The 23,153-nt window shown below is 35.8% G+C and overlaps 1 protein-coding gene across 2 annotated transcripts in view; it reads right to left on the reverse strand.

Moving 5' to 3' along the window:
- Positions 1-23,153, reverse strand: part of NCKAP1 (NCK associated protein 1) — a 58,093-nt gene that overhangs the window by 11,065 nt on the left and 23,875 nt on the right. For both annotated transcript variants that reach the window (XM_053947678.1, XM_053947677.1), the window contains exons 7-26: positions 21,472-21,609; positions 20,755-20,803; positions 20,114-20,270; positions 19,477-19,533; positions 18,836-18,932; positions 18,501-18,607; positions 17,304-17,436; positions 15,938-16,019; positions 15,469-15,527; positions 14,744-14,889; positions 14,107-14,239; positions 12,359-12,478; positions 11,976-12,115; positions 11,122-11,253; positions 8,548-8,766; positions 8,075-8,205; positions 7,575-7,672; positions 3,220-3,313; positions 2,524-2,606; positions 1,997-2,077 (exon numbers count right to left, since the gene is read on the reverse strand). In XM_053947678.1, coding sequence (XP_053803653.1) covers positions 1,997-2,077; positions 2,524-2,606; positions 3,220-3,313; positions 7,575-7,672; positions 8,075-8,205; positions 8,548-8,766; positions 11,122-11,253; positions 11,976-12,115; positions 12,359-12,478; positions 14,107-14,239; positions 14,744-14,889; positions 15,469-15,527; positions 15,938-16,019; positions 17,304-17,436; positions 18,501-18,607; positions 18,836-18,932; positions 19,477-19,533; positions 20,114-20,270; positions 20,755-20,803; positions 21,472-21,609 — 2,256 coding nt within the window. The remainder of the gene's footprint in view (positions 1-1,996; positions 2,078-2,523; positions 2,607-3,219; positions 3,314-7,574; positions 7,673-8,074; positions 8,206-8,547; positions 8,767-11,121; positions 11,254-11,975; positions 12,116-12,358; positions 12,479-14,106; positions 14,240-14,743; positions 14,890-15,468; positions 15,528-15,937; positions 16,020-17,303; positions 17,437-18,500; positions 18,608-18,835; positions 18,933-19,476; positions 19,534-20,113; positions 20,271-20,754; positions 20,804-21,471; positions 21,610-23,153) is intronic.

Raw genomic sequence — 23,153 nt, forward strand, 5'->3', positions numbered from 1 at the left:
ACCCAGCTCTGGCTTCTCCATGCACAGTCCTCCAACATTATCCAGACAAGCCATGGACTCTCCAACAAGTCTACATGGCATCATGTCACACCAGAAAGCATGACATCTGTGGCTGCTATCATGTCTACACCAGCACAGTGGAGTATATCCACAGTGGTTAGAATTTATTTCAGACACTTATAACAAAAAACAAAAAACAGTAAACAAACAAACAAACAAACAAAAAACCCGCCAAAAAAACACACACACCAACACACAAAATAGGTATATTCACAGGAGAACTACAGCAGAGACAGAGAAGACCTACAACCAAATATTATGTGAAGCAGAAGGCAAGATGTGCTATGTGGCAAGAGCCAGGCAGCAGTCCTCAGCAGGGTTTTATTTTGCAGTAGATAGCTTTTTTCCCATGCAATGATTCCAGTGATTGTAAATTACTCTGCTGATTTCCAGAAAAGAAGCAGCAATTACTACACTTTCTTGTATCTGCTGATACTAAGGAATTCAGTGATGTCTTTGGAGATCCACTAAACTGTTTCAAATGATCTGTTATCATCAACTTAAAAACATTAATGGTAAGAGACTGTCTTCAATGATTACTGTTGCAGCCTTTATCCCACCTTACTTTTCAGCACTTCTTTGATACCAGAGGGTGTAAGATATTTTCTGAAAAGATCAAGCAAAGCAGTGAACTTCCCATCTCTTCTGGATGCTGATTCCTCAAGTTCAATCATGCATTGAACATGATGCTCTGGTGATCAATGATTTTCTCCACAACTACAGGTGGGAATTTTAAGGCTTTTTTTTGAGAAGTGCCGAGGCAGCTTGGATCATTTTGATATAATTTTTATCATGAGTTTGTACATTTGAAATTAATTTTCCATAGCATTTCCACAGAATTTCTCTGTGTATGAATTTCAGTGTTTTCTGGGACATCAGACATTCATGGCTGGTTTATCAACATTGCAAGTTTCAAAGAGCATGTGATTATATTTTGGAATGAAATAGCATACATGTAAAATTTCAGTAATTTTAACTGAAAATGAGCCAGAATATAACTGCTCAACTGTGTCTTCTAAAATAATGAAGCTCATAATGATGGACTCTGAACTTTTAAAAGGAGGAAGATGTTAATGTTATTTAATGAATTTTCATACACAGAAAATTTAGTAACTTTCCTCAAGAGTTAACAGCAAAATGTGAATTTCAAGTTCAGGGATAACAACATATTCTGGCCCTTAAAAACAATACTTTGCTCAAGAGCAGATTTCTAGAAGTTGTTTCTGGCAAAGTTAAAAATATGTACATGGTATATCCCAGTGCACATTCTCTGCAAATCAAACTGCTGCAATACCATTAAGCAGCTGAAATCTTTCACAGACTCCTGGCTGCAATAAGAAATTAAAAACCCTGCTAGACTTCAGCTACTGTGCTTCCATGTCCAGAAGCCATGTGAGGTGCCAGTAAGGGTTTTTGGATGGAAACACACTCTCATTCAGAAGAAATGTACCTTATTTAAACTGCCTTTTTTCTCAAGCATTTCATACAGGGGGTTCACAAAAAAATTCAATTTAAGGTCAAAACCAGACTTGTCACTATTACATGCACAAAGCTCCAACCACATACACAGAGTCTTTGAAATATTTTGTTTTACTAGTTGTACTGCTCACAAGTGTGAAGCAGCTCAGCATTCTTCCTCTTGTCGTGTTTTAACACTTGATAAATCTTGTTCTTAAGTCTATCGAAGTTCTCAAATGTGATCACAGGCAGATAGAGACTTGTGCTTCTTCTATCAGCTGGTTGTGATTTTTTTCCCCAGAACATTAGGAGGCTGCAGATCCACACTTACAAAGCTCTTAGGGGGGGGAAATTTGAAAAAAAAGAAAAAGGGTGGGTTTTGTGTCTGGATACTCAACACTAAACATGAAAGTCTTGTTGCTTGCATATTTTCAGTAAACTCCAAAATTACACTACAACCTTTTCAGCCAAACGTTACCTTCATATCAGTCTCTCTTGGAATGTGATCTTTGAAGTCCTCAATGGAACTTACAAGGAAAGGAATGTGGTAGGATAAGACCTAAGAGACACAAATACATAGAAAATGAGAAAAATTGCTTGCCATGTTAATTATCTGTTAGACACTACCATTATTTTACTGAGCTTATTTTCTTTTTTAATGGATTTTATTTTATGCATTTGTATTTGTTTGTAGATTTCAGACATTAAAGCCTAATCAATGTTTGCAATAAAGAAGAGAAATAAAAGCCTTTAAAATGAGTAAACACAGAAAACACGATCTAAACTGTTTTAATGTAATGGCTCTCTGAACAGTACTCAAAAAAGATTCCCTCAACCCCAAGTTGCAATTCAAAGCTCAGTTACAACTGAGTATTGCCATTTTACCCACATGTCATCAACCTTTTAAGAGGCAGCATTCCTGAACAGTTAAGCTTCAAACATCCTATCATTCCATTAAGTTAAATACAATGAAAATGATTCAGAACATATTCAGTTCTTTCTTACATCTCTAAGTGCTTCCTGTGCCAATGACCGAAAAGACAAGATAACACCAATAATTGTCATTCTCTTCAAAACACTGTCAACAGCTGAAAAGAGAACAATGAAGAGAGTGTTGATGTTTACAAGCTCAATTCTTCAATAGGAGAAACAAAATATTTAACAAAATATTGAAAACAACAAGGTACTGAAACAAAGCCATTCTTTAAAAGAGCCAAAATAACCAGTGTTAAAGCAGGTTTTTGTAGCTGAATCCACAATGGGATTTTCAGTAGAAGACTATCACATTTACCACTTCCTGGAATGAAACCTAGTCTACACAGGGACAGTCCTGGATTCTAGCACTGGTTCTGTGCTTTCCTGAGGACAAAGATGTCTCTTTATTGTAATTATTTTTTGTTTTACGTTCTAAAGCTATGTACCAGGCTTCTATATTACTGCTGCTAAAGCTAGGTATTATCATCCCTGAAATGATGCTCAAAACTCATTACTAATATAGTGCCTCTGCACTAAATAACACTGAAATCTCACTTTGTACATGAGAAGGCTGGAAAAGTTCAAAATGATCCATCAGTTTATATGAGCTCATGTACATCTTGCTGCTTATGGATATTAAGCGAAATTAATTTTTCCCATTTTTTTTACAAAGACAAATATAAAAAATAACTCTGTATCTTCAGTAGGATCTTGTTAGATACTCACATGATAATCTTTTAAACAGTGCTGCCATCTGGTCTGGCTTGTCAAAGCTGGTCCTCATTTGTGTTAGAACCTCAACGTTCTCCACCACAAGTTTCTATAAAGAAGCAAGGATTCATGTCAGCTATAGATTTCAACATGTTAACTGCATAAATGCCTGATTTAGGACATTCCAACTTGGCAGAAAAGCAACTAACTCCACGGAATACAGATGTACCCACTGTGTTCTTAACAGGACTACAATATCAATATTATCATCAGTCACTACCATACACAAAAGCAAATCAAAAAGCAGAGGATGAACTACCCCTTTGAACATGATTTTTGTATTGAGCAATGTGTACCACATCTTAAAGCAAAGGAATTTAACTCCATAAAAATTAGACAATAGCTCCTTATGCCACTCAGCTTTTTAGAAGAAAACTATACATACTGCAATAAAAATATAAATTCACAAAGTAATCAATTCTTTTGGATTGCTGCTTTCACTAATTATGCTGAAATTTAATGTTGGTAAACCTGAAAAATGGAATCAAGAGTGGAAGTCAGACTGTTAAGCCTTGGTGCAGTTTACTTGGAATTTTCTTCCACTATAATATGAAAAGGCAAAGACATACCTCCAAGTCCCCACACCTTAGTCTGAAACAGTTAAACTCAAGTGCAGTAGTTTTCATTTCAGTTTGGCCAAAGAAAAGAAAAGGTGTCTGTATCTAATTTTTAACAGCTCCAATATACACAACTTGTAAGATTAGAGTACATGTAATAACTTTCCTGAAATCATTCTCCAAATGTTTATCAGATTAAAATTTAAATTAGAGATTGCAAAATCACATCTCTAAAATGTCAGATCCAAATTTCCTGCTAGCTGAGGAACTTAGGCTGTGCCAAGATGTATTTTTAAACTCTCTTAAAAAAAATAGGTAGTTTATTCTTATAAAAATATTTTTGCAGTCTCAATGCTAAGAACCTATTTCAGAAAGGGGAAAGTGATTATCTTTATGTAGAGGACAATCAACAGCTAAGAAAATGCAGATCTCTTGTGTTCTTCTGAACACTGAAGTGGTTTTCCTTCTGTTTAAAGAAGACTTCAACTAATGTTTTGTATACTAAATGAAATCAACGTAAAAAAGAACTGAAGGATAGAGGGAGAAACAAAGACATTCTCAATTGGAGATGGTCTTCCAAAGTGATTATTAATAGCTTTATTTTCCAAGTAGGTGCACTCCAATCCATCTTAATTTCCAGAGGAGGCAGCAGAAAAAATTAATATTCACCAAATATGTAGGCCACTAAGTTTAGAACACAATTCAATATTTCATAAAATCTAAGAGGCATACCCTACAGGAACCTACCACTAAGGATCCACAAAGATCTAACCTTTGATAGTTTTGCTAGCTGCTTTAATAGTTTTATTTTACTTCACTTCAACCCACACTGAGAACAGGGCAAAACACAGCATCCGGCAAGCAGGCAGATTAAATTATAGAGTAAATGCTCCTGTGACCATAGGAGGAGAATAAAAACAACACAATGTATAATGCTGCTATGAAATAAATGGTGGACTGTGTTTACTCCCACTTCGTAGTAAGCAGCCTGTGCAAAGCAGATCTGTCCAACAACTGCACTGGATCATGATCATGCTACTCCCACAAGCTCGAGTCTATCCATAATCCACCCACTCTCCCTACTTTCTTATTTTCACTGAAAAGCAGGGAAAGAAATAAGCTATAGAAAATGCAGCACACTAACCAAGAATCTTAAAGGTCCCTTCCTTTCTGATGCCTAAGCTTTTTATATATTTTTCATACATATGTAGCTTTGGAGATTGTTAATGCATGGTTGTAGATCCAGTACTTTTCCTACCCTTTTCCCCTAGATTTTAGGACAATAAGCTAACCATATAATACATTCCTGAAAATACTGTTTAGACTTATTGTCAGGAAGAGGGCCTACAAGAACAACATTTTTGGTTTTCCAATCAGAATCTGAGAAGTCATAAAGAGAAGTTATGACTTCTTCTCATAACAAGAAGGGCAAAGAAGTCCTTGGACCAGCTCCAAGGGGCTGACCCAAAGATGGGTTACTGGGGCAACTGAATCTCCTACTGTGAGATATCCTAATTAATTAAACTTATCAAACTGTAGAAATCCAGTGCTGAGCCCATCACCACTGGGACACTTCCAATAAAGCTCTGCTTTTTACTTTACTGTTTTAACACCGTTGCAAGGGTTTTTTCTCTTTTGATTATAGGTAACACTTCCAACCCGAACTGCAATTACTACGAGTGAAGTGGACGTGTGCATGGGTATGACATACTTCTATGCTGAAAGCCAAAGCAGGACTGCTTTGTGCTGAAATCAAATGGGCAATTTTAAACCACCCAATGTATCAGAACATGGCATTTTAATTTAAATCCCTCAAAGCTCTCCAGAATGCAAGACTGAAGGCAATAGCCCATGCACTCAGTCAAGTTTTCAGCTTCACAAAGAATAACCAGCATATTAATTTAAGATTTGAAAGGAGAAGGCTGGAATATAGTTAAAATAGTGGCTTAAATGAGGCAATCTTCCCCTTCTTTATATCTTTAGATCTTAAACTTCAGATATAAAACTGACACCTGGTCCCACTTTGCAGGAAGCAAAGCAAGCATGTCGAACCCTACTTATAATAAATTCCCACTCTCTCCTCTTGTTGCTTTCTTCCCCCAAACACAGATGCTTCTCAGGGCTCTCTTGCTAAGCCAACTGTCTCAGCCAAAGAGATGAACATTTTATTACTTTGTTTTTTCCTCCAAAAATGTTGTAATGCACATATGGATCTACATCATGGTCTGCTCACCCTCAGCAGCATCAGAAAACAACAGATTTCAGACACTATTCAAAGCTGCTTTTAAAAAGATACACACACCTACAACATAAATTGTGCTGATTTTGAGGAAATATGATGACTCCCCAGTAGGTGAACAAATAGCACAGCAAGAAACACTTGCCAAAGGCCTTTGTGCTTCACTTGAAAGGTGACAGATGTCACTTTGTGCATAGTGAAGAGTTAAACCACACCATTCTCACCTGGAAAGCCTCATGCTCTAACTCAAAAATTGGAATAAGGGATGGGCATAAGGAATCAATTAACTTGGCAGGCTGGGCACTCAGGTCAGGGGTGTTGCATGCCCTTAGGCCAGCTTGGAATGCATAAGCAGCCCCTCTTCCTAAGCTGTGACAGTGAATAAAAGGCTTCAAACCTTTTTATCATATATCTCAGCCTTTCAGTAGCACTGCAATTAAGGTGTTTACAAAGAAAACAAGATCCTTGAAAGTGTAACACAGGATATATTAGAACCACACATTTCTGAAGGTCTGGTATGATAATAATAAATTGTTATTGAAGAAAGAAAGGAAGTTCCTTATATCTCTTAGGTATTCATGTAGTTTTTCCAGAAATACAGCATGCATGAATAGTTACAAAAAAATCCTTAGTTTAATCAGTGGTTAAATAAACTGAAAATTATGAGATGTAATAACAACTTGGAATTACATCTGGAAATTACACTAAAAGAACAAGTCATAACAGAATATATCTAGGCCAATTAGTGACATTTTAAAAGTATGACTATCCAGAGCAAGTAGCATATATTATTACATTTATTAAAACTACTTTCCAGAAGGAGTTACACAGGTACCAAGTGGTTCCCCTGTCACTGTTTGCTGTTTTGAATATACATGAAATGAACTTCCTTGACATGCCCCCATTTCCAATTTTTTTCACAGCATCAACTTTATTATTTGTTTCTAGTGCAGTAGATGTGAGGTTTACTTATCAGAACATAGACATTTATAATAAATAGTTACTGTTGAGCCAGAGGGAAAGACACATGTAAAAATGACGAAAACTAACAAAGAAAAAAGGACCTGAAGTCTTTCACCCATGTAAACTAAACAATAGATGCATACAGACATCTTTAAGAAATAAGCCCTTATAGACTACTAAGACAGATTTGAGATTTTCCTGCAAGGTCTGGAGAGTCAACAGTCTTGGGTAAGGGCTTTCCAAACACCTGGAGATCTTGAAAAACATTTCTCTTCCCATTGATCATAAAAGAGAGTTGACTTCTAACTTAGGGTAGCTAACAGAAATGAACAGTCTGCATAAATTCCTGTACATTCAACTGTTGAAGAATGTGGGATGCACACATACTACCTGTGCAAACTTACTACAAAAGAGTAAAACTCACACCTTTATCAGTTTGTTTGATGAAGTCATTTTAAAAAGATGGCAAGCAGAAACACAGGTATTAAATATCCTAAAGGAAGCTTAACCAGAAAACTACTGCCTTCCCAACCACCAGTTTCCCAGGTTACCTTAAGCTCAGCAACCTGTGAAGAGATGTGCCACATCAGACTTTCACTTAAGAACTTCATGCCATATGGTCCCAAAAGTTCAGAAAGGGCTCTCATTTCTGAGGAAAAAAAAAAAGAAACTCTTATACTTCCAATATTCCATCTTCATTTATTTGAAGCCCATCATGTATTTAGCATGGTATTTTAAGTGCAAAAATATTGTACCCCAAAGTATGATTTTAAAGGCAAGAATTTGTATGGTAGTAAACTGAAGCAGTAGTCACCAACACATAATATACCCATCTCTTTAGCTTAAATGCAATGCTATTTTGACCAAAAATAGGAAAAGTGAGACAAGAGGCAGCATGAATAAAAAGTACTTAAAATACTACTGAAGGCTAACAATTGCTAACTCTAAGAGCTGCTCTGCTCAGCTGCTCTGAGAGTTGCTGTTATTCCAATAACTCAAGCAATACAATAACTGTCCTTCACAAATATTGAGTAGAAGTACCAAAGTTTACCTGATATATCAGAGTATTCCTCAGCATTAAATGTCAATTCATTTTCTGTAGGCAAATTCACAAATGCCTTCATAGCTGGGAAATAGGCTATGTGACCATTGCTGACTTGCCGTAGCAAAGTTTCCAAATACCTGATCAGAAAGGGGAAATGTTTTAGATGAAAAGGCACATTTTCATGAAGTACAGCTATGTGAGAAGGGACAGCAAAGCTCATACACCAAAGCTTTATTTTCATAGTTCAACTGATGCCTGCATTTTACTCTATGTCTCATCCCTATAAAAAGTATAAGAAGTTTGACAACAGGCAGATTTCAACCTGCTTTTAACAGGTACAGAGAGAAGTAAATATGTGATGTTGGAAACTTAAGAAAATTTAAAATAACGCCACTAGTCCACTTCCAGATTTTTCATTAAACAACAGCAACAAAAAAAATCTCTAAAAAATTTGTAACAAGCATTCATGTAATACTTACCAATTTGTGTACAGACTGGTAATGGTTGGCTCACCATGACTATCTAAATGCTGGGTTTGCTGAAGCAGAACATTGTTAAACACTCGTGTAATGTCGATCTGTACATAATTTTCTATTGACTGCAGGACTGTCATATAGGCTCTTACACTGGTCAACAGCTCTGAAGGCTTTGCAATCTCTTGTGTTGCTTGATTATACATTGTCATTCCAACAATTGACCTTTTAGAAACAAAAGGATAGGAAGCAAATTCATTTCTTAGTAAAACTGAACAAAGATGCAGCTATAAAGATGATTTTATATCCACAGACTTTCATAGAATGCTAGAATGGCCTGGGTTAGAAGGGACCTTAAAGACCAGCTAGTTTGACCCCTCCTGCCATGGTCAGGGATACCTTCCACTAGGCTAGGTTGCTCAAGAGCTCCATCCAACTTGGTCTTCAAGCACTTTCAAGCATGGAAAATATTCTTTTGACTTGAATATTTCTCAAATCCGCAAGTATAAAACCCTGATCAATGCACATAGTATGCCAGTACTTTTAAAAACCATTTTGGATTCCAAAGACAACTCTATCTGTGGTTCCAGTAAAAATTTCATGAGACTAAGAATACTCACCAAGCACTTTTTAAATAAAGCTTTTTCCCCCCCAAATATATATGATCAACTCGCACTGTGCAAGGCTTATGTAGTAACTACTTCAGCAAATAAATTATTTTTGTTGAACTCTTTTAAAATGCAGAACTTCTGGGAAATGCAAGAGCAATCATGTATTGACGTGTTCAAAGCATATTAACACAAGATATTATTTGATCAAAGCTGCTGTTATAGTTTGAAATATCTTTTTGAAAAGTACATAGCTACAGTATAGTATGAATTGGAAACTATATCCAATATACACTATTAATATAAATTAATACCCAATAAATCCTACTATGAAAAATACATCTCCCTTCAGCTAACACCGTGATTTCTATCTTTAATCAAGGAGCCAAGAAATTGCAGGACATACTTTAATTTGTTCAAATTCTCACTATAAGTAAAACCAGGCTTCTAATAACAGATGTTCACAGGCCAGCTTTCAAGCTAGAGCAGAACTGTACTAAGGACTGTATATTCCATTTCAACATACATGGACATGGACCTTACCCAGTATGTCACTGGAACCAGGTCCTCAAACAAACTGTGTCAGGGGATCCTTAAAAGCATTCTTACTAAACAAACACTTGTTATAGTGTTTATTTTAAGTTTATAATGGTCTCAGACTTTTAAGAGCTAAGTTTTTAAGTAATATGTATTTTTCAAAGACAGAACAGGAATAAAAAAAAAAGAAATCGGTAGATCATGACTTTCTGCACAGGTGAATGGGATGAGTTATCCTGGAGGAGAACACCATATTATTTAGAGTAACTTTTTTATTATTGCTTGAACAAAAATAAGACATAGCCTGAACAAAAAGACATGGCTTGAACAAAATAAGGCATAGCCTTCTGAGGCTATGTCTTATTTTAAAATAAATTCAAAATTGATACCATAACAAGATTAAGTGGCATAATAATAAGCTCCAGTCCAAGCACATGTGACACAGAGGAGCTTGAAACAGTAAAGAAAGCCTAATAGTGAGACACTAACATTGTCTTTTAAGGAACACTGCAAGCCTCTGAAAGAAATGCCACTTGAAGGTCTATTCTGCTCAGATAACAAGTTTCATTTCTTCCATGAAGCAAAAAAATGGAAAGCAGTCTCTGAAAGTAATGTGCCTGTTGCTTCAGCCCCAACAAGCAGCTGACCTCCCCCAAATTAAAGTAATAAGCACAAGTGACCAAGTTTATTGGTCTAAGTTTATAAACCTAAAGAGCTGACTTCTTAAAATGTCACGCAGTTATCTTCATTTTTATGCCACCTTATCTTACTGATGGAATGCTCAGTGACCTAATATTAGGTCTTAATGATTAAACTGATTAAGTCTTATACCCTGCTTGAAATATATAACCAGTAGTCTTTGATATAAAATAGTAGGATGGCTGGCTGGCTTAATATGAAGTCCTCTCCAGAAGTTGCCATTTGCCTATTTCTGTAAAGATTTATGGTAAGTTCAAGGTAGGAACAGACAGGAGTATCAAACACCAGCACTTTATTAAAAAAAAAAAAAAAAAAAAAGTAACTGCACATGTTCTCAGTTGGCTTTGTCAGATCTCGACTTCTGATTTTTAGACTTCCTTTCAGCAAGGCAGTGGACTCAAATACTTGAAAACACTCCAGCACTGTGCAAAAGAATGGTGGGAATACATGTCTTAATACATGCCCAAAAACAGCCATCATCAGCTCCTACAAAATACACAGGATTGGGAGTGCCGGATCTGGCTGTTAAATGGATTACATGGATTTCAACATATTTTATTTTAAAACAGATATTGACTATTGTGTATGTCTGAACAAGTAACTTAATAGTCATTTAGTTGGGATTCTACTCACAGTTCCACTTTTAAAACCTAGTTTAATGTAGTAAGTACACAGTATTTCCAACACAAACTAGCAAAGGCTCATCTTGTGTATCTAACTCTACAATATTCCTTACTTGGTAAAGCGGATTTCCAGGTGAGATGTCAAATATTCTCTTGGGGTAAACGTGTGTTCCCAAACCACCATGTTTGGTACGTAATTGATTGAGAAGCAGAGCTCAGAAAGTGCAGTATGCAGTTTGTCCAGGCTTTAAAACAGAAAGAAAGAAAGAAATAGAAAGAAATTAAGAAAAATATTTAATGTAACAGAAGTGTATATTATCATGGAAAGCACACACTGAATGGATAATGCTTCAAAAGCAAGTACAGGTCTAACTCTTCATTATCATGTTCTGCTTTGAGACACTTTCTTAGCATATTTAAAAACCAGTATTTTGGCCACGAACACATCCTACAACTGCATATTGATCTGCATTGAATACAGTGATGTGAGATATATTTTTTTATATATATGTATAGATATATGTATTTTTTTATTCCCCCCCCCAAAAAAAAAAGAAGACATTTAAGTGATTTAGAAGACAGCAAGAACTTCCTGTCCAGCCTGTACTTAAAGAGTGCTAAAGCAAGGTAGAATCAAAGATGCCACCCACTCCTTGGACTCACATGCCCACAGTTAATATGACTATTCAGGAAGCCTAGCTACAGCACAGGGATTCTTTCTGCTCAGGAAAGGAAACATCCAAGGGGAAAAAATCAAGTGACAAACATTCCTATTACTTATGCTACAAAATTCAGTCTCTATACAAGCCACAGAAGCATGACAAACCGCAAAGCTGTCAAACTTACAGCCAATTAATTTACTCAAACAAATTAAGCAAGAAGCATTCAATATGTAAAACATATTGAAATGTGTGAAACACATTTTGACTTGGGATTCAAGGTGAAAAGAACAGAAGAAGCAGCTTACTTTGTCACAACCAATCTGTTTTTCCTCATGCTTTCTACTCCTGGTTTCTCCCTTTCAGGTTCTCCTTTCTTTCCAGTCTGTTTTTTTGACTTCTTGTTCACTGCTTGACTGATGGTTTTGGCACAATGTTTTGGCAACAACTAGTAAACAAAAAGAAACAGCCCTTTCAAATTAAAATCCAGTTTTTTAGCACACTTCATCACACAAATAACACATTCTTCCTTTGACATAATTCTAGTATTAAAAATTCTTGCTCAAATCACCTTCAATTTTAGAAACAAAGTTTACCCGAAAACACAGAGAAAAAAGAGAACAGAAAATATCCAGAAAACTGAATGGAGAAAATCTCAAAAGAAAATTGAAATAGACACCACCTTACTCACCTGATCACTCAGTGTACATTGTTCTGTGCAAATGTCTGTGATAAGATTTCGAGCCTGCTTAGCCATTTCATCCAAGAACATGTTACACAAGGAAAGACTACGGTCTCCAATATGATGTCGCTGTTAAAAAGGGAGAAAAGGAAGCAGGATTTTCAGTTTCCCAACAGTCCTACAGTACTGCAGAGAACAGTTCACTAATCATGTAACTAGGATATGGGAAATAATAAATTAATTAGTCCTCAACAATCTTGACTCCAGGCTGTTTTTTTCTTTTTGGAAGTAATTTGAACCATGAAATTTTCAAAGTCACCATGAAGAATATTTTTTGTAAAAAAAGGCAAAAAAAAATGTTTGAAGGTTTTCACATTTAATTTGGACCAAATCTGCTTTAATGTGCCCAGTATTCCAAGGTCTCTGTGAATGTCCTCTTCATTAATATGTGCCAATACTGTCTAGGGGGAAAAGAGCATGCAACTCAAGCTATAGAGAAAGCAGTGTCCTTCAGATAACTGAAAAAGTCAATAATAAAGCACTGCTGCATTAATTTCTGGATTCTGTTCCTTTCTCACAAGCACAGTCTGTCTTGCTGAAATCCTCCTTTCACCACTGATGTTTACTTTCTATCAGCCACACTATGATACATTGTACACAGCACAGCAAAGATTATTTTTCCAAAACCATAATAGTTACCAAGACATACCATTCAGATATTGAATTTCAAGTTCTGCTGGCTGTGACAAAATGTGCTTGCTGCAGCTGAATGCACAGTAGCTAGTGTCCAGTGGACTTTGGCTACTGATTTCTTACTATAATTGTTCTCAAAGATGTCTCTTGTCCTGAAGGGTTCAGCTTTCCTGGAATTTTTTTAATGCTTGTCTAATATAAATAACATTGGCTGCTATTTAAAGCAAAGCATGCAAGGAAAATACCTATATAGAGGTATACTGTAATGAAGTTTAGCAGAAAATAATTTTATTTTTAAGTAAGGAAATCCCATATTGTTTATATTACAATAAATCTTATTCAACAAATTTTTTCAGATGAGCTTTGCTAGGAATGAAAACAACATTTTCATAAGCACTAGATAAAAATGGCCAAGTTAACTCCCAGACTAATTTCAAAGTCAACGAACATACAGGAAATGTACTAAAGGATTTATGCCCTTACAACAAAAATAGAAAGAATTTCCTCAGATTCGAACTGCTTCCTTTAACAAAGAGTCCATTTCTTCAAGCACCACAGTATTTTTTAAATCCTAACTCTAACCAACAAGATTTCCATTACCTAGTTCTGACTAAAGCAAATACTTACATTATACTGTGTATCACTTTTTTTTTCCTTACTGAAGAAAACTGTAACAACCCATATAGAACTCCCAACTTCCTACTTCCTTCTCCCAACCATGAGTTTATAAATCATTTAACAGGAAAACTCTTGCTTCTAAGTTTTAGCAGGCATATGGGATTTATTAGCATCTAAACCTGAAAAGTCATCTAATTTTTGTACCCTAGCTAATCCCTCTTTAAAGCAAAGATCAAAATTCTTTCTCACTTCAGAGAAGGATTTAGAGATTTATGCATGAAGAGTCATGTAACAAGGTATCTACTTGTTTTACCTCCATTTTTACATTTTTAGCACTCTCCTCCCTCAAATATTAAATTGTCATAATAAACACCTTCTTGTAGTGTTCAGCTCTAGTTCACTCTCTGTTGAATAAGAGATGAAAATAACCTAAATTTTAAAATTACCTCTTCAGGGCATAGTTCATGAGTACAGCTCATAAAGTGAGTGCAAAGCAGTGGGAATGCAATTGAGTATCTTGATTGAGAGGGAAGCTCCAAACACTGCTGAAACATCTTCTCAAAAGCACGACTATAAAAACTGAACAGAATTAATCAGTTATTAATCAGACATTTAAATACAATATATATTTTTTTCTGCAAATAAGGTTTACTTCACACAAACCAAATGTGACCATAAACGTTTTGTACCAGAAACTGCCCCATGCTTTCATCATTTTTGTTTTTCTGCATTCACTTCTTAAGCATTTTATTTGCACATCTACTTTACATTATTACTATTATCCCAATCATATTTTTATTCTGATGTTTGCCACATAGGGACTGTAAAATTTTGCACTTTTTGCCAAAAAGTATGAAGGAAAAATCTGCAAATGATTCCTGATCAATTATATGACTGTCAGAGTATGTCTAACAGATGTTCATAAATATCTTTTTCAAACTAATTCTGCTAGAAACCAGAAATCCCAGTTGATTCTTCCAGTGGCCTATCTTCCTACAAAGTGTGCTATTTAAAAATTACACTTGCAAGGACAAAGCAAACAATAAATAATAAAAAACTTGTACAGTCACTTTAGTAGCATACCAAAAGATAGAAAGATCTGAGGTTTCCACCAACATCTCCACCAAAGAATCTACCATTTTTGTGTGGAAAATTATTGTGTTCATCATTTTTCCTAGTTCTCTGTGGTCTGCAAGGCCAAGTGAAGCTTTAGAAACGCTGGTGTAGGCCTGAAAAGACAACACAATTGATATGTTATATCTGCAACTGCTTTTGTGCAAATTCCATTGCTATTGCTCAATACCGATGTTAAATACTGTTTGTGCTATGCACAGGACACCTGTGTATTTAAAGACCATGCAGGGATTCTTCTCTTTCCACTAGAGCTTAAAAAACAGCAAACTGCCTTTCAGTGAAGTGTCTAAACAGCCACTGAATATGGCACTAATTCACAGATAAACTGCAGAACAAATATTGGCAAAACACAAATTTGTAATCTCTCCCTTAGCAGTGTAAGCACGTTGAATCACACTCTGCACACCCACCAAACAGCTCAGCCTCAACACATTCTATTTCTGAACTGTTACAAACACCCCAAGGGATGATTTGCAAAAAGTACCCAAAGCAGACAAAGTTATACCAAAACATAGCAAATTATCTGTTGAAGTATTTGTTTGATTTTAAGAGTAGGTTATTTTTAGATAGCCTGTCACCCACTTGCAGTGTGAGAGTAATCTAGAACAGCAGTAATCTATGAAACATTTTGGTTTTAAGTTAGTGAAATGTCATGCATATTTACCAATTCTTACCTGCAATCTAAACCAGTCTAATCTCATTCCTCTAAAGTCAAATACCTCTCCATCTTCAACTGCATCAGGGAAAAATACAGAACAGAAAACCCTTAGAAAACAATAACAAATTCAGATATACTATATCAGACCTTCTAAAAACCCCAAAATAGTAAAGAATTATTTGGGTAATGAACCTTATGTTTTTACGCAAGAATTTTGATCGAGTACAATTGCAGTAAAAGGAATTAAAATATCTGGATGAAAATATGTGTAATACCTTTTCTATATTAAAAGGTTGGATTACTACCCAATAGCATCCTTTGGAAAAGGGACACACCACAAGAAGCAGATACAAAAATGAAAGAGGAACAAGGGAACAAATGCTGAACAAATGCTCCTTCTACTGATTACACAAAACAAAAGTGATGAAACTTTTCAGAGGAATCTGCCAGCCTGTTACCAGTTTTCCAAGATTATTTAAACTTACCTTGTTTCACACTTAGTGAAGTCATTGTGTTTACAAAAGAGGACATGATGATTGATTCATCTTCTGGGCACACTGAAAGATTCTAAAATAAATATTGTTGCTATTATTATTATTGCTTTAAACTTGGTTTATGAAATAATGTCAATATCCATGCCCCATTTATCAGCTATACTCTGAGTTGTTCAAAAACCTACAAAAGGTAACTTAATCGATGGGATATTTCAAATAGTGCTATTTAATAGCTTTCACTTTTTAATTCATTGGTTGATGACAAATACCTAGAAGAGATTGCTTCCAAGCTACTATCAGCTCAAAATGGGAAAATCTGTCAGTAAATGTTATATTCTATTTTCTGTCCTGTCTGCAAAGAAAACCTGGTTATGGCAGCTTATAATGGAGCCCACATCAGCATCACTTTACCTCCAAAAAACCCCTCTCTCAATTTTTTTTAAATTAAAAATTCAAATTTATTTTACTAAGCATTCAAATTTTACAAAATGCAACACAAATCTTTGTAGTTTTAGCCACTAACAGGACCACACTTCTGTAAAGTACTGCAGTGCAGAAGTTTCTCATAATTCCAGCAATAACTGACATTGAAATCTAAGGGCTGAAAAAATCCAAATGAGCTCTCAATCACTTTTCTACTCTGGTGCTTGATAGCTGTTATGAATTAATGACAACTAAAATTCAAGCCCATTTTTTCCCCTCATTTCAGTTTGGGCTCCATCTAGTGGGGTCATCAGGGAATGAAACCAAAGCACTTCAGAAAGTTTATCACTTCTTGGTTGGGCTAAATAAGAAAAGGTTTCTACACTCCTCCTGTGACAGTACCTGTTTCCACAGTCTCTAAACATAACAGTGCTTCATAATACTCATATATGAAGACTGAAGTATATAAATTCATACCACTTGTAATGGTCTGAAGCTTTGTCAGGGGAGGGTTAGGTTGGATATTAAGAAAAGGAAAGGAAAATATCAGGAAAAGGTTCCTCCCTTGGAGTGTGGTTGGGCACTGAGCAGGATCCCCAGGGCTTGGGTCACAGCCCCAAGGCTGCCAGAGCTCAAGGAGCATTTGGACAATGCTCTCAGGCACAGGGTGGGATTCTTGGGGTGTCCTATGCAAGGCCAGAAGTTGGACTTTGATGAGCCTTGTGGGTCCCTTCCAACTCAGGATATTCTGTGATTCTGCATAGAAACCACAAGTACAACACTAAATCCCAGAATTAAACAGTAAGTTAATTTGTTTTACTCCACAACATTCCTCAAAATCCGCAAACTGGGATGCATTTTAGGACATCATTTTGGACAAGAAGCCCTTGTTCAAACTGGCATTTGAGAAGCCAGAGCCATGATGTTGCCATACCTGCACCAGCTCATTTAAGACCACTGCATCAAAGCCAGAGAGATACTGTACATAGTATCTCTGCATCACTGGTCCATATTTCCTCACATGTGCCCTGAGCTCCTCCATGTAGAATATCAGCTCAGCTATGTGCCTAGACAAAAAAACAAGGAAAAGCTTACAAATGTCACTCAAAATATTAAAGCAAATTTCTATCATGGGAATTTCCTCCTATACCTTGCTTTTAAAACAATTATCAATAGCTAATTTCCGTATGAAAATATTTGTTAATGTTGTAAAAGGAGCTTACATAGGTAATTTTCTCTGCAAGGTCAAATCCACTCAACAGGACATAAATTAGCAGGATATCACTATAGTAATCCTCAAAGGTTTGTATAACTATTCAGTTATTTTTCTGAATAAGCAGTCCTTCTGTACAGCTGAATTTGAAAAACTGTTTTTCTCAAAAAGAGGTTAAACCTGATAAAAAACAAGTTTAGCAACTGCTTTTCTGGGGTTTTTTTTCCCCAAGCTATGAGGATGGTTAAAAATTTGCACAGGTTATTTCAGAGAGCCCTGGAACCTCCATCTTTCCTTAGCACCTAAATCCAGTGGAGAGAATCCAAGACTTTCCCACTCCAGCTCTATAAATGACCTTGTGATTGTTACTTGTTTAAAATCCTGCAGTCTTTCACTTCAACCTTGTGTCCAGTAATCTTGAGAAGTCTCCTGCCTATCCACACTTGTAAAATCTTGTAATCATATTTTTCATTTTTACCATCTGCTTATGGTGACACTAAAGCTGTATTACATAAATAAAGCTTAGCTGATTTAAAAGACAGTTTTGCTGTCAAGAGAATCTACAAATCAACAAATAAAGCTTTTTGAAAGTTTTCTTGCCTCCTTCATTGATTTGATCAATGCAAAATCAGTGAAGACACATGAAAAACCTTTATATTTGCCTATTCAAAGTTAAAAAACAAAACTTATATAAAATATTTCCTATTTTATATATGAATTTTCACCGATGTGCTCCAATTTTTAGGATAGTATTTCTAGTTTTCTGTTTTGGTGGGACACTTAATATTCCCAAGTAAAAATTTTCTGAACATTCCCAGCTGCTCATGTAGCCAGCCTTTTCTGAGATTCTACTGCCTTCACATTTATTTTGTCTGTGAAATTCTAGTACTGAAGGTATAGCATTAAAAACAAACATACTTATCTATGAAATCATCTGCACTCTTCTTTGGCATATTATCTGCATGACGAAGAAGCCAAATAATTTCATCACGAGCAAAGGATAATGCCATAAATACAAAAAGTGCCTGAAAAACAAGAATTGTTCTCAATCTTATCAATATACACAAGAGCTGAATAGTTTGTGCACTCAAGAGGCAACTAGTCTCTAAAACACAAGAACTTAAAAAACTAAGTAGGCTTTTTCAGAGTGAAGTGAGGAGTTTTTTCCCCCACCAAAGAAAATAAATATTGGATGTACCACTGAGATACACACTGGGTTTTGCCCAAATGCAAACCATTAAAGGTGTTATTACCTTGGGACCCAAGAGGCCTGGCTGGTCAGACAAGACAGTGGCTAGTTCTTTGAGAGCAGAACGTAAAAACTTGCGTCTCTCTCTGTGCATTGAACCGCTGCATCAAAAGAACATACATTATCCACCATGCTAGACACAGAATACTTGATTTTCAAAAGCATTTAAGACCAAGTATAGGCAAATCATATTATATCAACTTCAAAAGTTCAGAATTTTGAAGAATGTGGTTCCAAAAATTGGCATCCTCATCACCAACACCATATATTCATGAAGCATTAATAAGTTTAAACTCTTAAGTTCTCTGTCCCCTCTCTGTGATGTGCATTTGACTACATGAAAACATTTCTATTTAATCTGCATTCACCTTTTGTAATCAGACAAAACATAAGTAATGAATAAACTAAATGCTTCCATCCTGATAATTTGAAAAATAATCTAGAACTTAGATTATTTTAACTTGGGAAGTTAAATCAGTAAGGACATTAACCAAATTCAGATTTAAAAGAACAATCAGTAAATGATTCATTTGAAAATGCATGACTAATTCTGCATTTGACAAATTCTGTTTGTACAATCTTTATAATTTTGCTTTAAGAAAACCAATCCTAAAATCTGTCAGAAAAACTTTTTAAGACACTCACGCATGTGAAACAGCAGCTTCTTTGCACTCTCTGATGTCATTAATACGCTTGTTGTAGCTGCAAGTAAAAACCAATCAGATATGGTATAAGAATCAGCAGCACATTTTAGAAAGAGCTGAGTGGGACTTGAGAGGAGCTACAGCGTTATAGAAAGCAAGATACAGCAGAAAATGCACACCAGCTCCTGAGCAGAGCTAAATGCCAAAACTAGATATCTAAACCAGAAATACTTTCTACTGAAGCGCTCCTGGTGTTTGCTGGTAGAGGTCTCAAGTTTGTTTCTGAGTTTTCATATAATATACTGCAGGAAAAGTGGCAACAAGATGCAATTTTTCAAGCAAACTGCACATTCGTAACATTTCCCTTCAGTAAATCAGGATTTGTGGATGACATCATTAATCTAAGAGACTTGTCATTTTAAAGACTGATTCACCAGGATTTCAGACTGAGATAAAAAAAGGTGTGGTGGTTATGAAATCAGGCCCCTAAAAAAATTAAAGAAGCAGTCAAGATACCAAGCAAAAATGCTTGTGTACCTAAGCAGAACTTACATGAAGCAGAAGTAATCTGTTTGAAACAGTTCTTCAAGAAATATAGGGTTTTTAGCAGAGATTCTGAAAGGAGAACAAAAACTTACCCTCTTATGTTTACAAACAAATCTTCTGCAGCTTTGTGAATATGGAACACTTCGTCTCGAAAGAGAGCCAAGCAAGAGCTGCTTTGAAGTGCAAGCTTCCAAAGATTCAAAGCTGTAGCATCACTATTTAGGATTCCATGGCACAAAATAAATCCAACTTCAAAAGTTCACATTGATGTATGTTACAAATCAGATGCACAAAGACAGTAAGAGAACAGTGAGATGATTAATGTATTTTGTCTTTAATAGTTTGCATAGATCATTAACAAACTCTTTAATGTATAATATTTTCTAATATATAAAAAATACCTCCCTCCCCACTTCTAATGGAAGTATTTTTGCAATATTTGTGTGAAATTAATTACTTTATGCTGATACTACTTGACTACTTTCATCAACATTACTGAAGCCCTCACTTCCAGTCAAAGTCTGGAATACAATCTATTGTGACACAATCTATTCCAGCAGCAGATGCTGAATTCTAGCTTCACTGCATGCTAGTACAAATGAAATTTAATCAAGTTTTCCAGAATCTTATTTGAATACAACAGCTATTGGAGAGTACAGAAAGCAAGTAGTCTTTTAAAAGTTAACCATTTTTTTTAATACAACCGTGAGTCATTTCAGAATATTTTACTCACAAATGATCCATTTTTCCATTGCATCCAGAGACAGGTATTCACATGGCATCTGTTAAAAAAAAACAGTCATTTGTAGCACACTAGTTATAAGTACTACTTGGCAAAAAGGGACAAACAAAGCTTTAAATGCTGATCAAAGAAAGCCACTGACCACTAACAGTGATTCAGTGTTTCAGCACTTCAGAAACTGAGGGTTAGAATATTAAGTGAGCTTCCATAACCTCCAACACCTTGAACAAATTTTAACAAATATTTATTTTCAATAAACATTGTATTTAACAATATTCAAGAATTAAAAGCTTTTGATGGATACTAATCACAGCTTGACAGCCATTAAAGCTTCACTTTTTTTCAGAAAGATAACCATTCATATCACAGCTGAGGCAGCAAGTGCAAACATAAATTTTAAAGGAAGGATCAGTTCTGATTCCCAGTCTCCTGGCTCACAAACACCTGAGAGGGTACTCAGGATTCCTCCCCTCTATGACTGCAGAAGTTAACATTGCTTCTCCTCACCTTCTGGTCAACAAATTATTGAAGCTGAAGGCAAGAGTTAATGTAACAGAAACTTTACTTAATGAGAGAAAACTTTCCCCCTGTACTAATCAGCGTATTTACATCTCTGGTTAAAAGTCACATAGAGGTCATCCAACAGACAACTATTTTACAGAAAACCTTACTTAATTCTATCATAGAATGTAAATTAAAAGACCATACTGTGTCAGACTGTGCAGGATTAAGCATTGTACTGGGGGCACTGATGAGGCTCAGCAGTTGTGCGTTTCTCCACTGGTCAGCTGAGAGATTTCGTCGAGGATAGACCATCTGGAGTGAAATCAGAGCATCTGAAAGGGACTAGAAAGCAGGCTAATGATTAGTTTGAATGGTCAGTACTGTTTCATCAGCAGAGCTGTTTCCTCAGCATTATTACTAAGTCATCAAAACATTTTAGGGAACTAGTTTTGAAATTAAACATAAGGTTAAACCTCATTGCATCATTAACATAGAAAAGAATACTCCAGGCTAGAGGAAGGATGCAAAGAAGCAGGAGAATTTGATTTCTATTATTTTTAGTTAGAGTTACAAAAATCTGAGTTCAGAATTAGAGGGCATGGGAAAAAAAACAACAAGGCACAAAAGCCCTCTCACACACAACTGGAAGTTGTTCATTACTTACTCAAGCATCCCAGTTGCTGTGTTACTCCCTTCCCTGCCACTTCCTTTAGTAGGTCTTGGTAGCAAACTATAATTCTTTTGAGCAGATACTGTCTGCAGGAATATCTTTGCAGAAAATTAAGCTTTTGTAGCAAAATTAAGCAAGTGTTTTCCCTGACTTTAGTATCAATACTGGTGCCTGAATGAATCCTCAGGGAGCCAGATCTGAACAGCATGAGAGCAGAGGAGATCACTCAGGCAAAAAAACCAAAGTCATCTGCTGAAGCTGATGTAAAGGACTAAACAATTGCCTGGTTTGCTGCAAAACAGTGGGATTACAGAATGACAACTTCAGCGTGCAGTTCCACGACAGTGCAACCCAAGAATGTTTCTGAAAACATCCCTGACTCCAGTTTATGCTTCTAGCACAGGATAAGCACAAGAGGAAAAATTGGACTGAAAGGCATCTTTACAAATGTGTCAATGGAAAGGACTGATCCACTATTAAATATAAGAGAGCATAAACAAAGATAATACTGAGAAGAAAAGCATCTTTGCTAAAATATGCACCAGAAAAGATTACTTGTAAATGAGATCCTTAGCTAAGCAAGTCTTAACAAGATAGGAATCGTGGAAAGTGTAACACCAATAAAATTGCAGACAAGTTAGAAGTATTGGAAACTATTTCACTTCAGAGCATTTAGGAAAGTAGCTGGAAAGCTCTGAATTTCTAGTGACAATACTGCCAAGTTTAAGGAAATTCAGAAAAATCTAGAAAAGCAACTAGAGAAGGAAAACACAACCAGTACCTAAACTTCAAAATAAAGAAAAACCCAAACCTTTAAAACTTTAGGAAATAACTTAGAATTTAACTTAAGGTACTGCCAAACATTCCAAAGTTGTAATTGTTAGGCAATTAATTTGCAAGCACCTAGAAAGTAACATCTTTATAATAGTTAGTCCCGATCAGAGAAATCTAGTTTCCTTTGACAGAATAGCAAATCTAGTGAACAAACGGGAAGTGATAAAACAGGATATATTTTAACTTTGGTGAAGCTTCTGTAATTTTTCCAAGATATTCTTACATGAAAATACAGCCTAGATAAAACATCATGGAATTGCAACACAACCAAATGTGTAGGAACAGAAACTTAGAAACATCTGTACAGAAAGGACTAAAGGAATTGAGCTCCTTTAACTCAGTGAAGGCAACTCAGCAGAGTGTCAGCTTTTGAGTACAGCAG

Source organism: Vidua chalybeata, chromosome 7 (genome assembly GCF_026979565.1).
Source record: "Vidua chalybeata isolate OUT-0048 chromosome 7, bVidCha1 merged haplotype, whole genome shotgun sequence".
Taxonomy (NCBI): domain Eukaryota; kingdom Metazoa; phylum Chordata; class Aves; order Passeriformes; family Viduidae; genus Vidua; species Vidua chalybeata.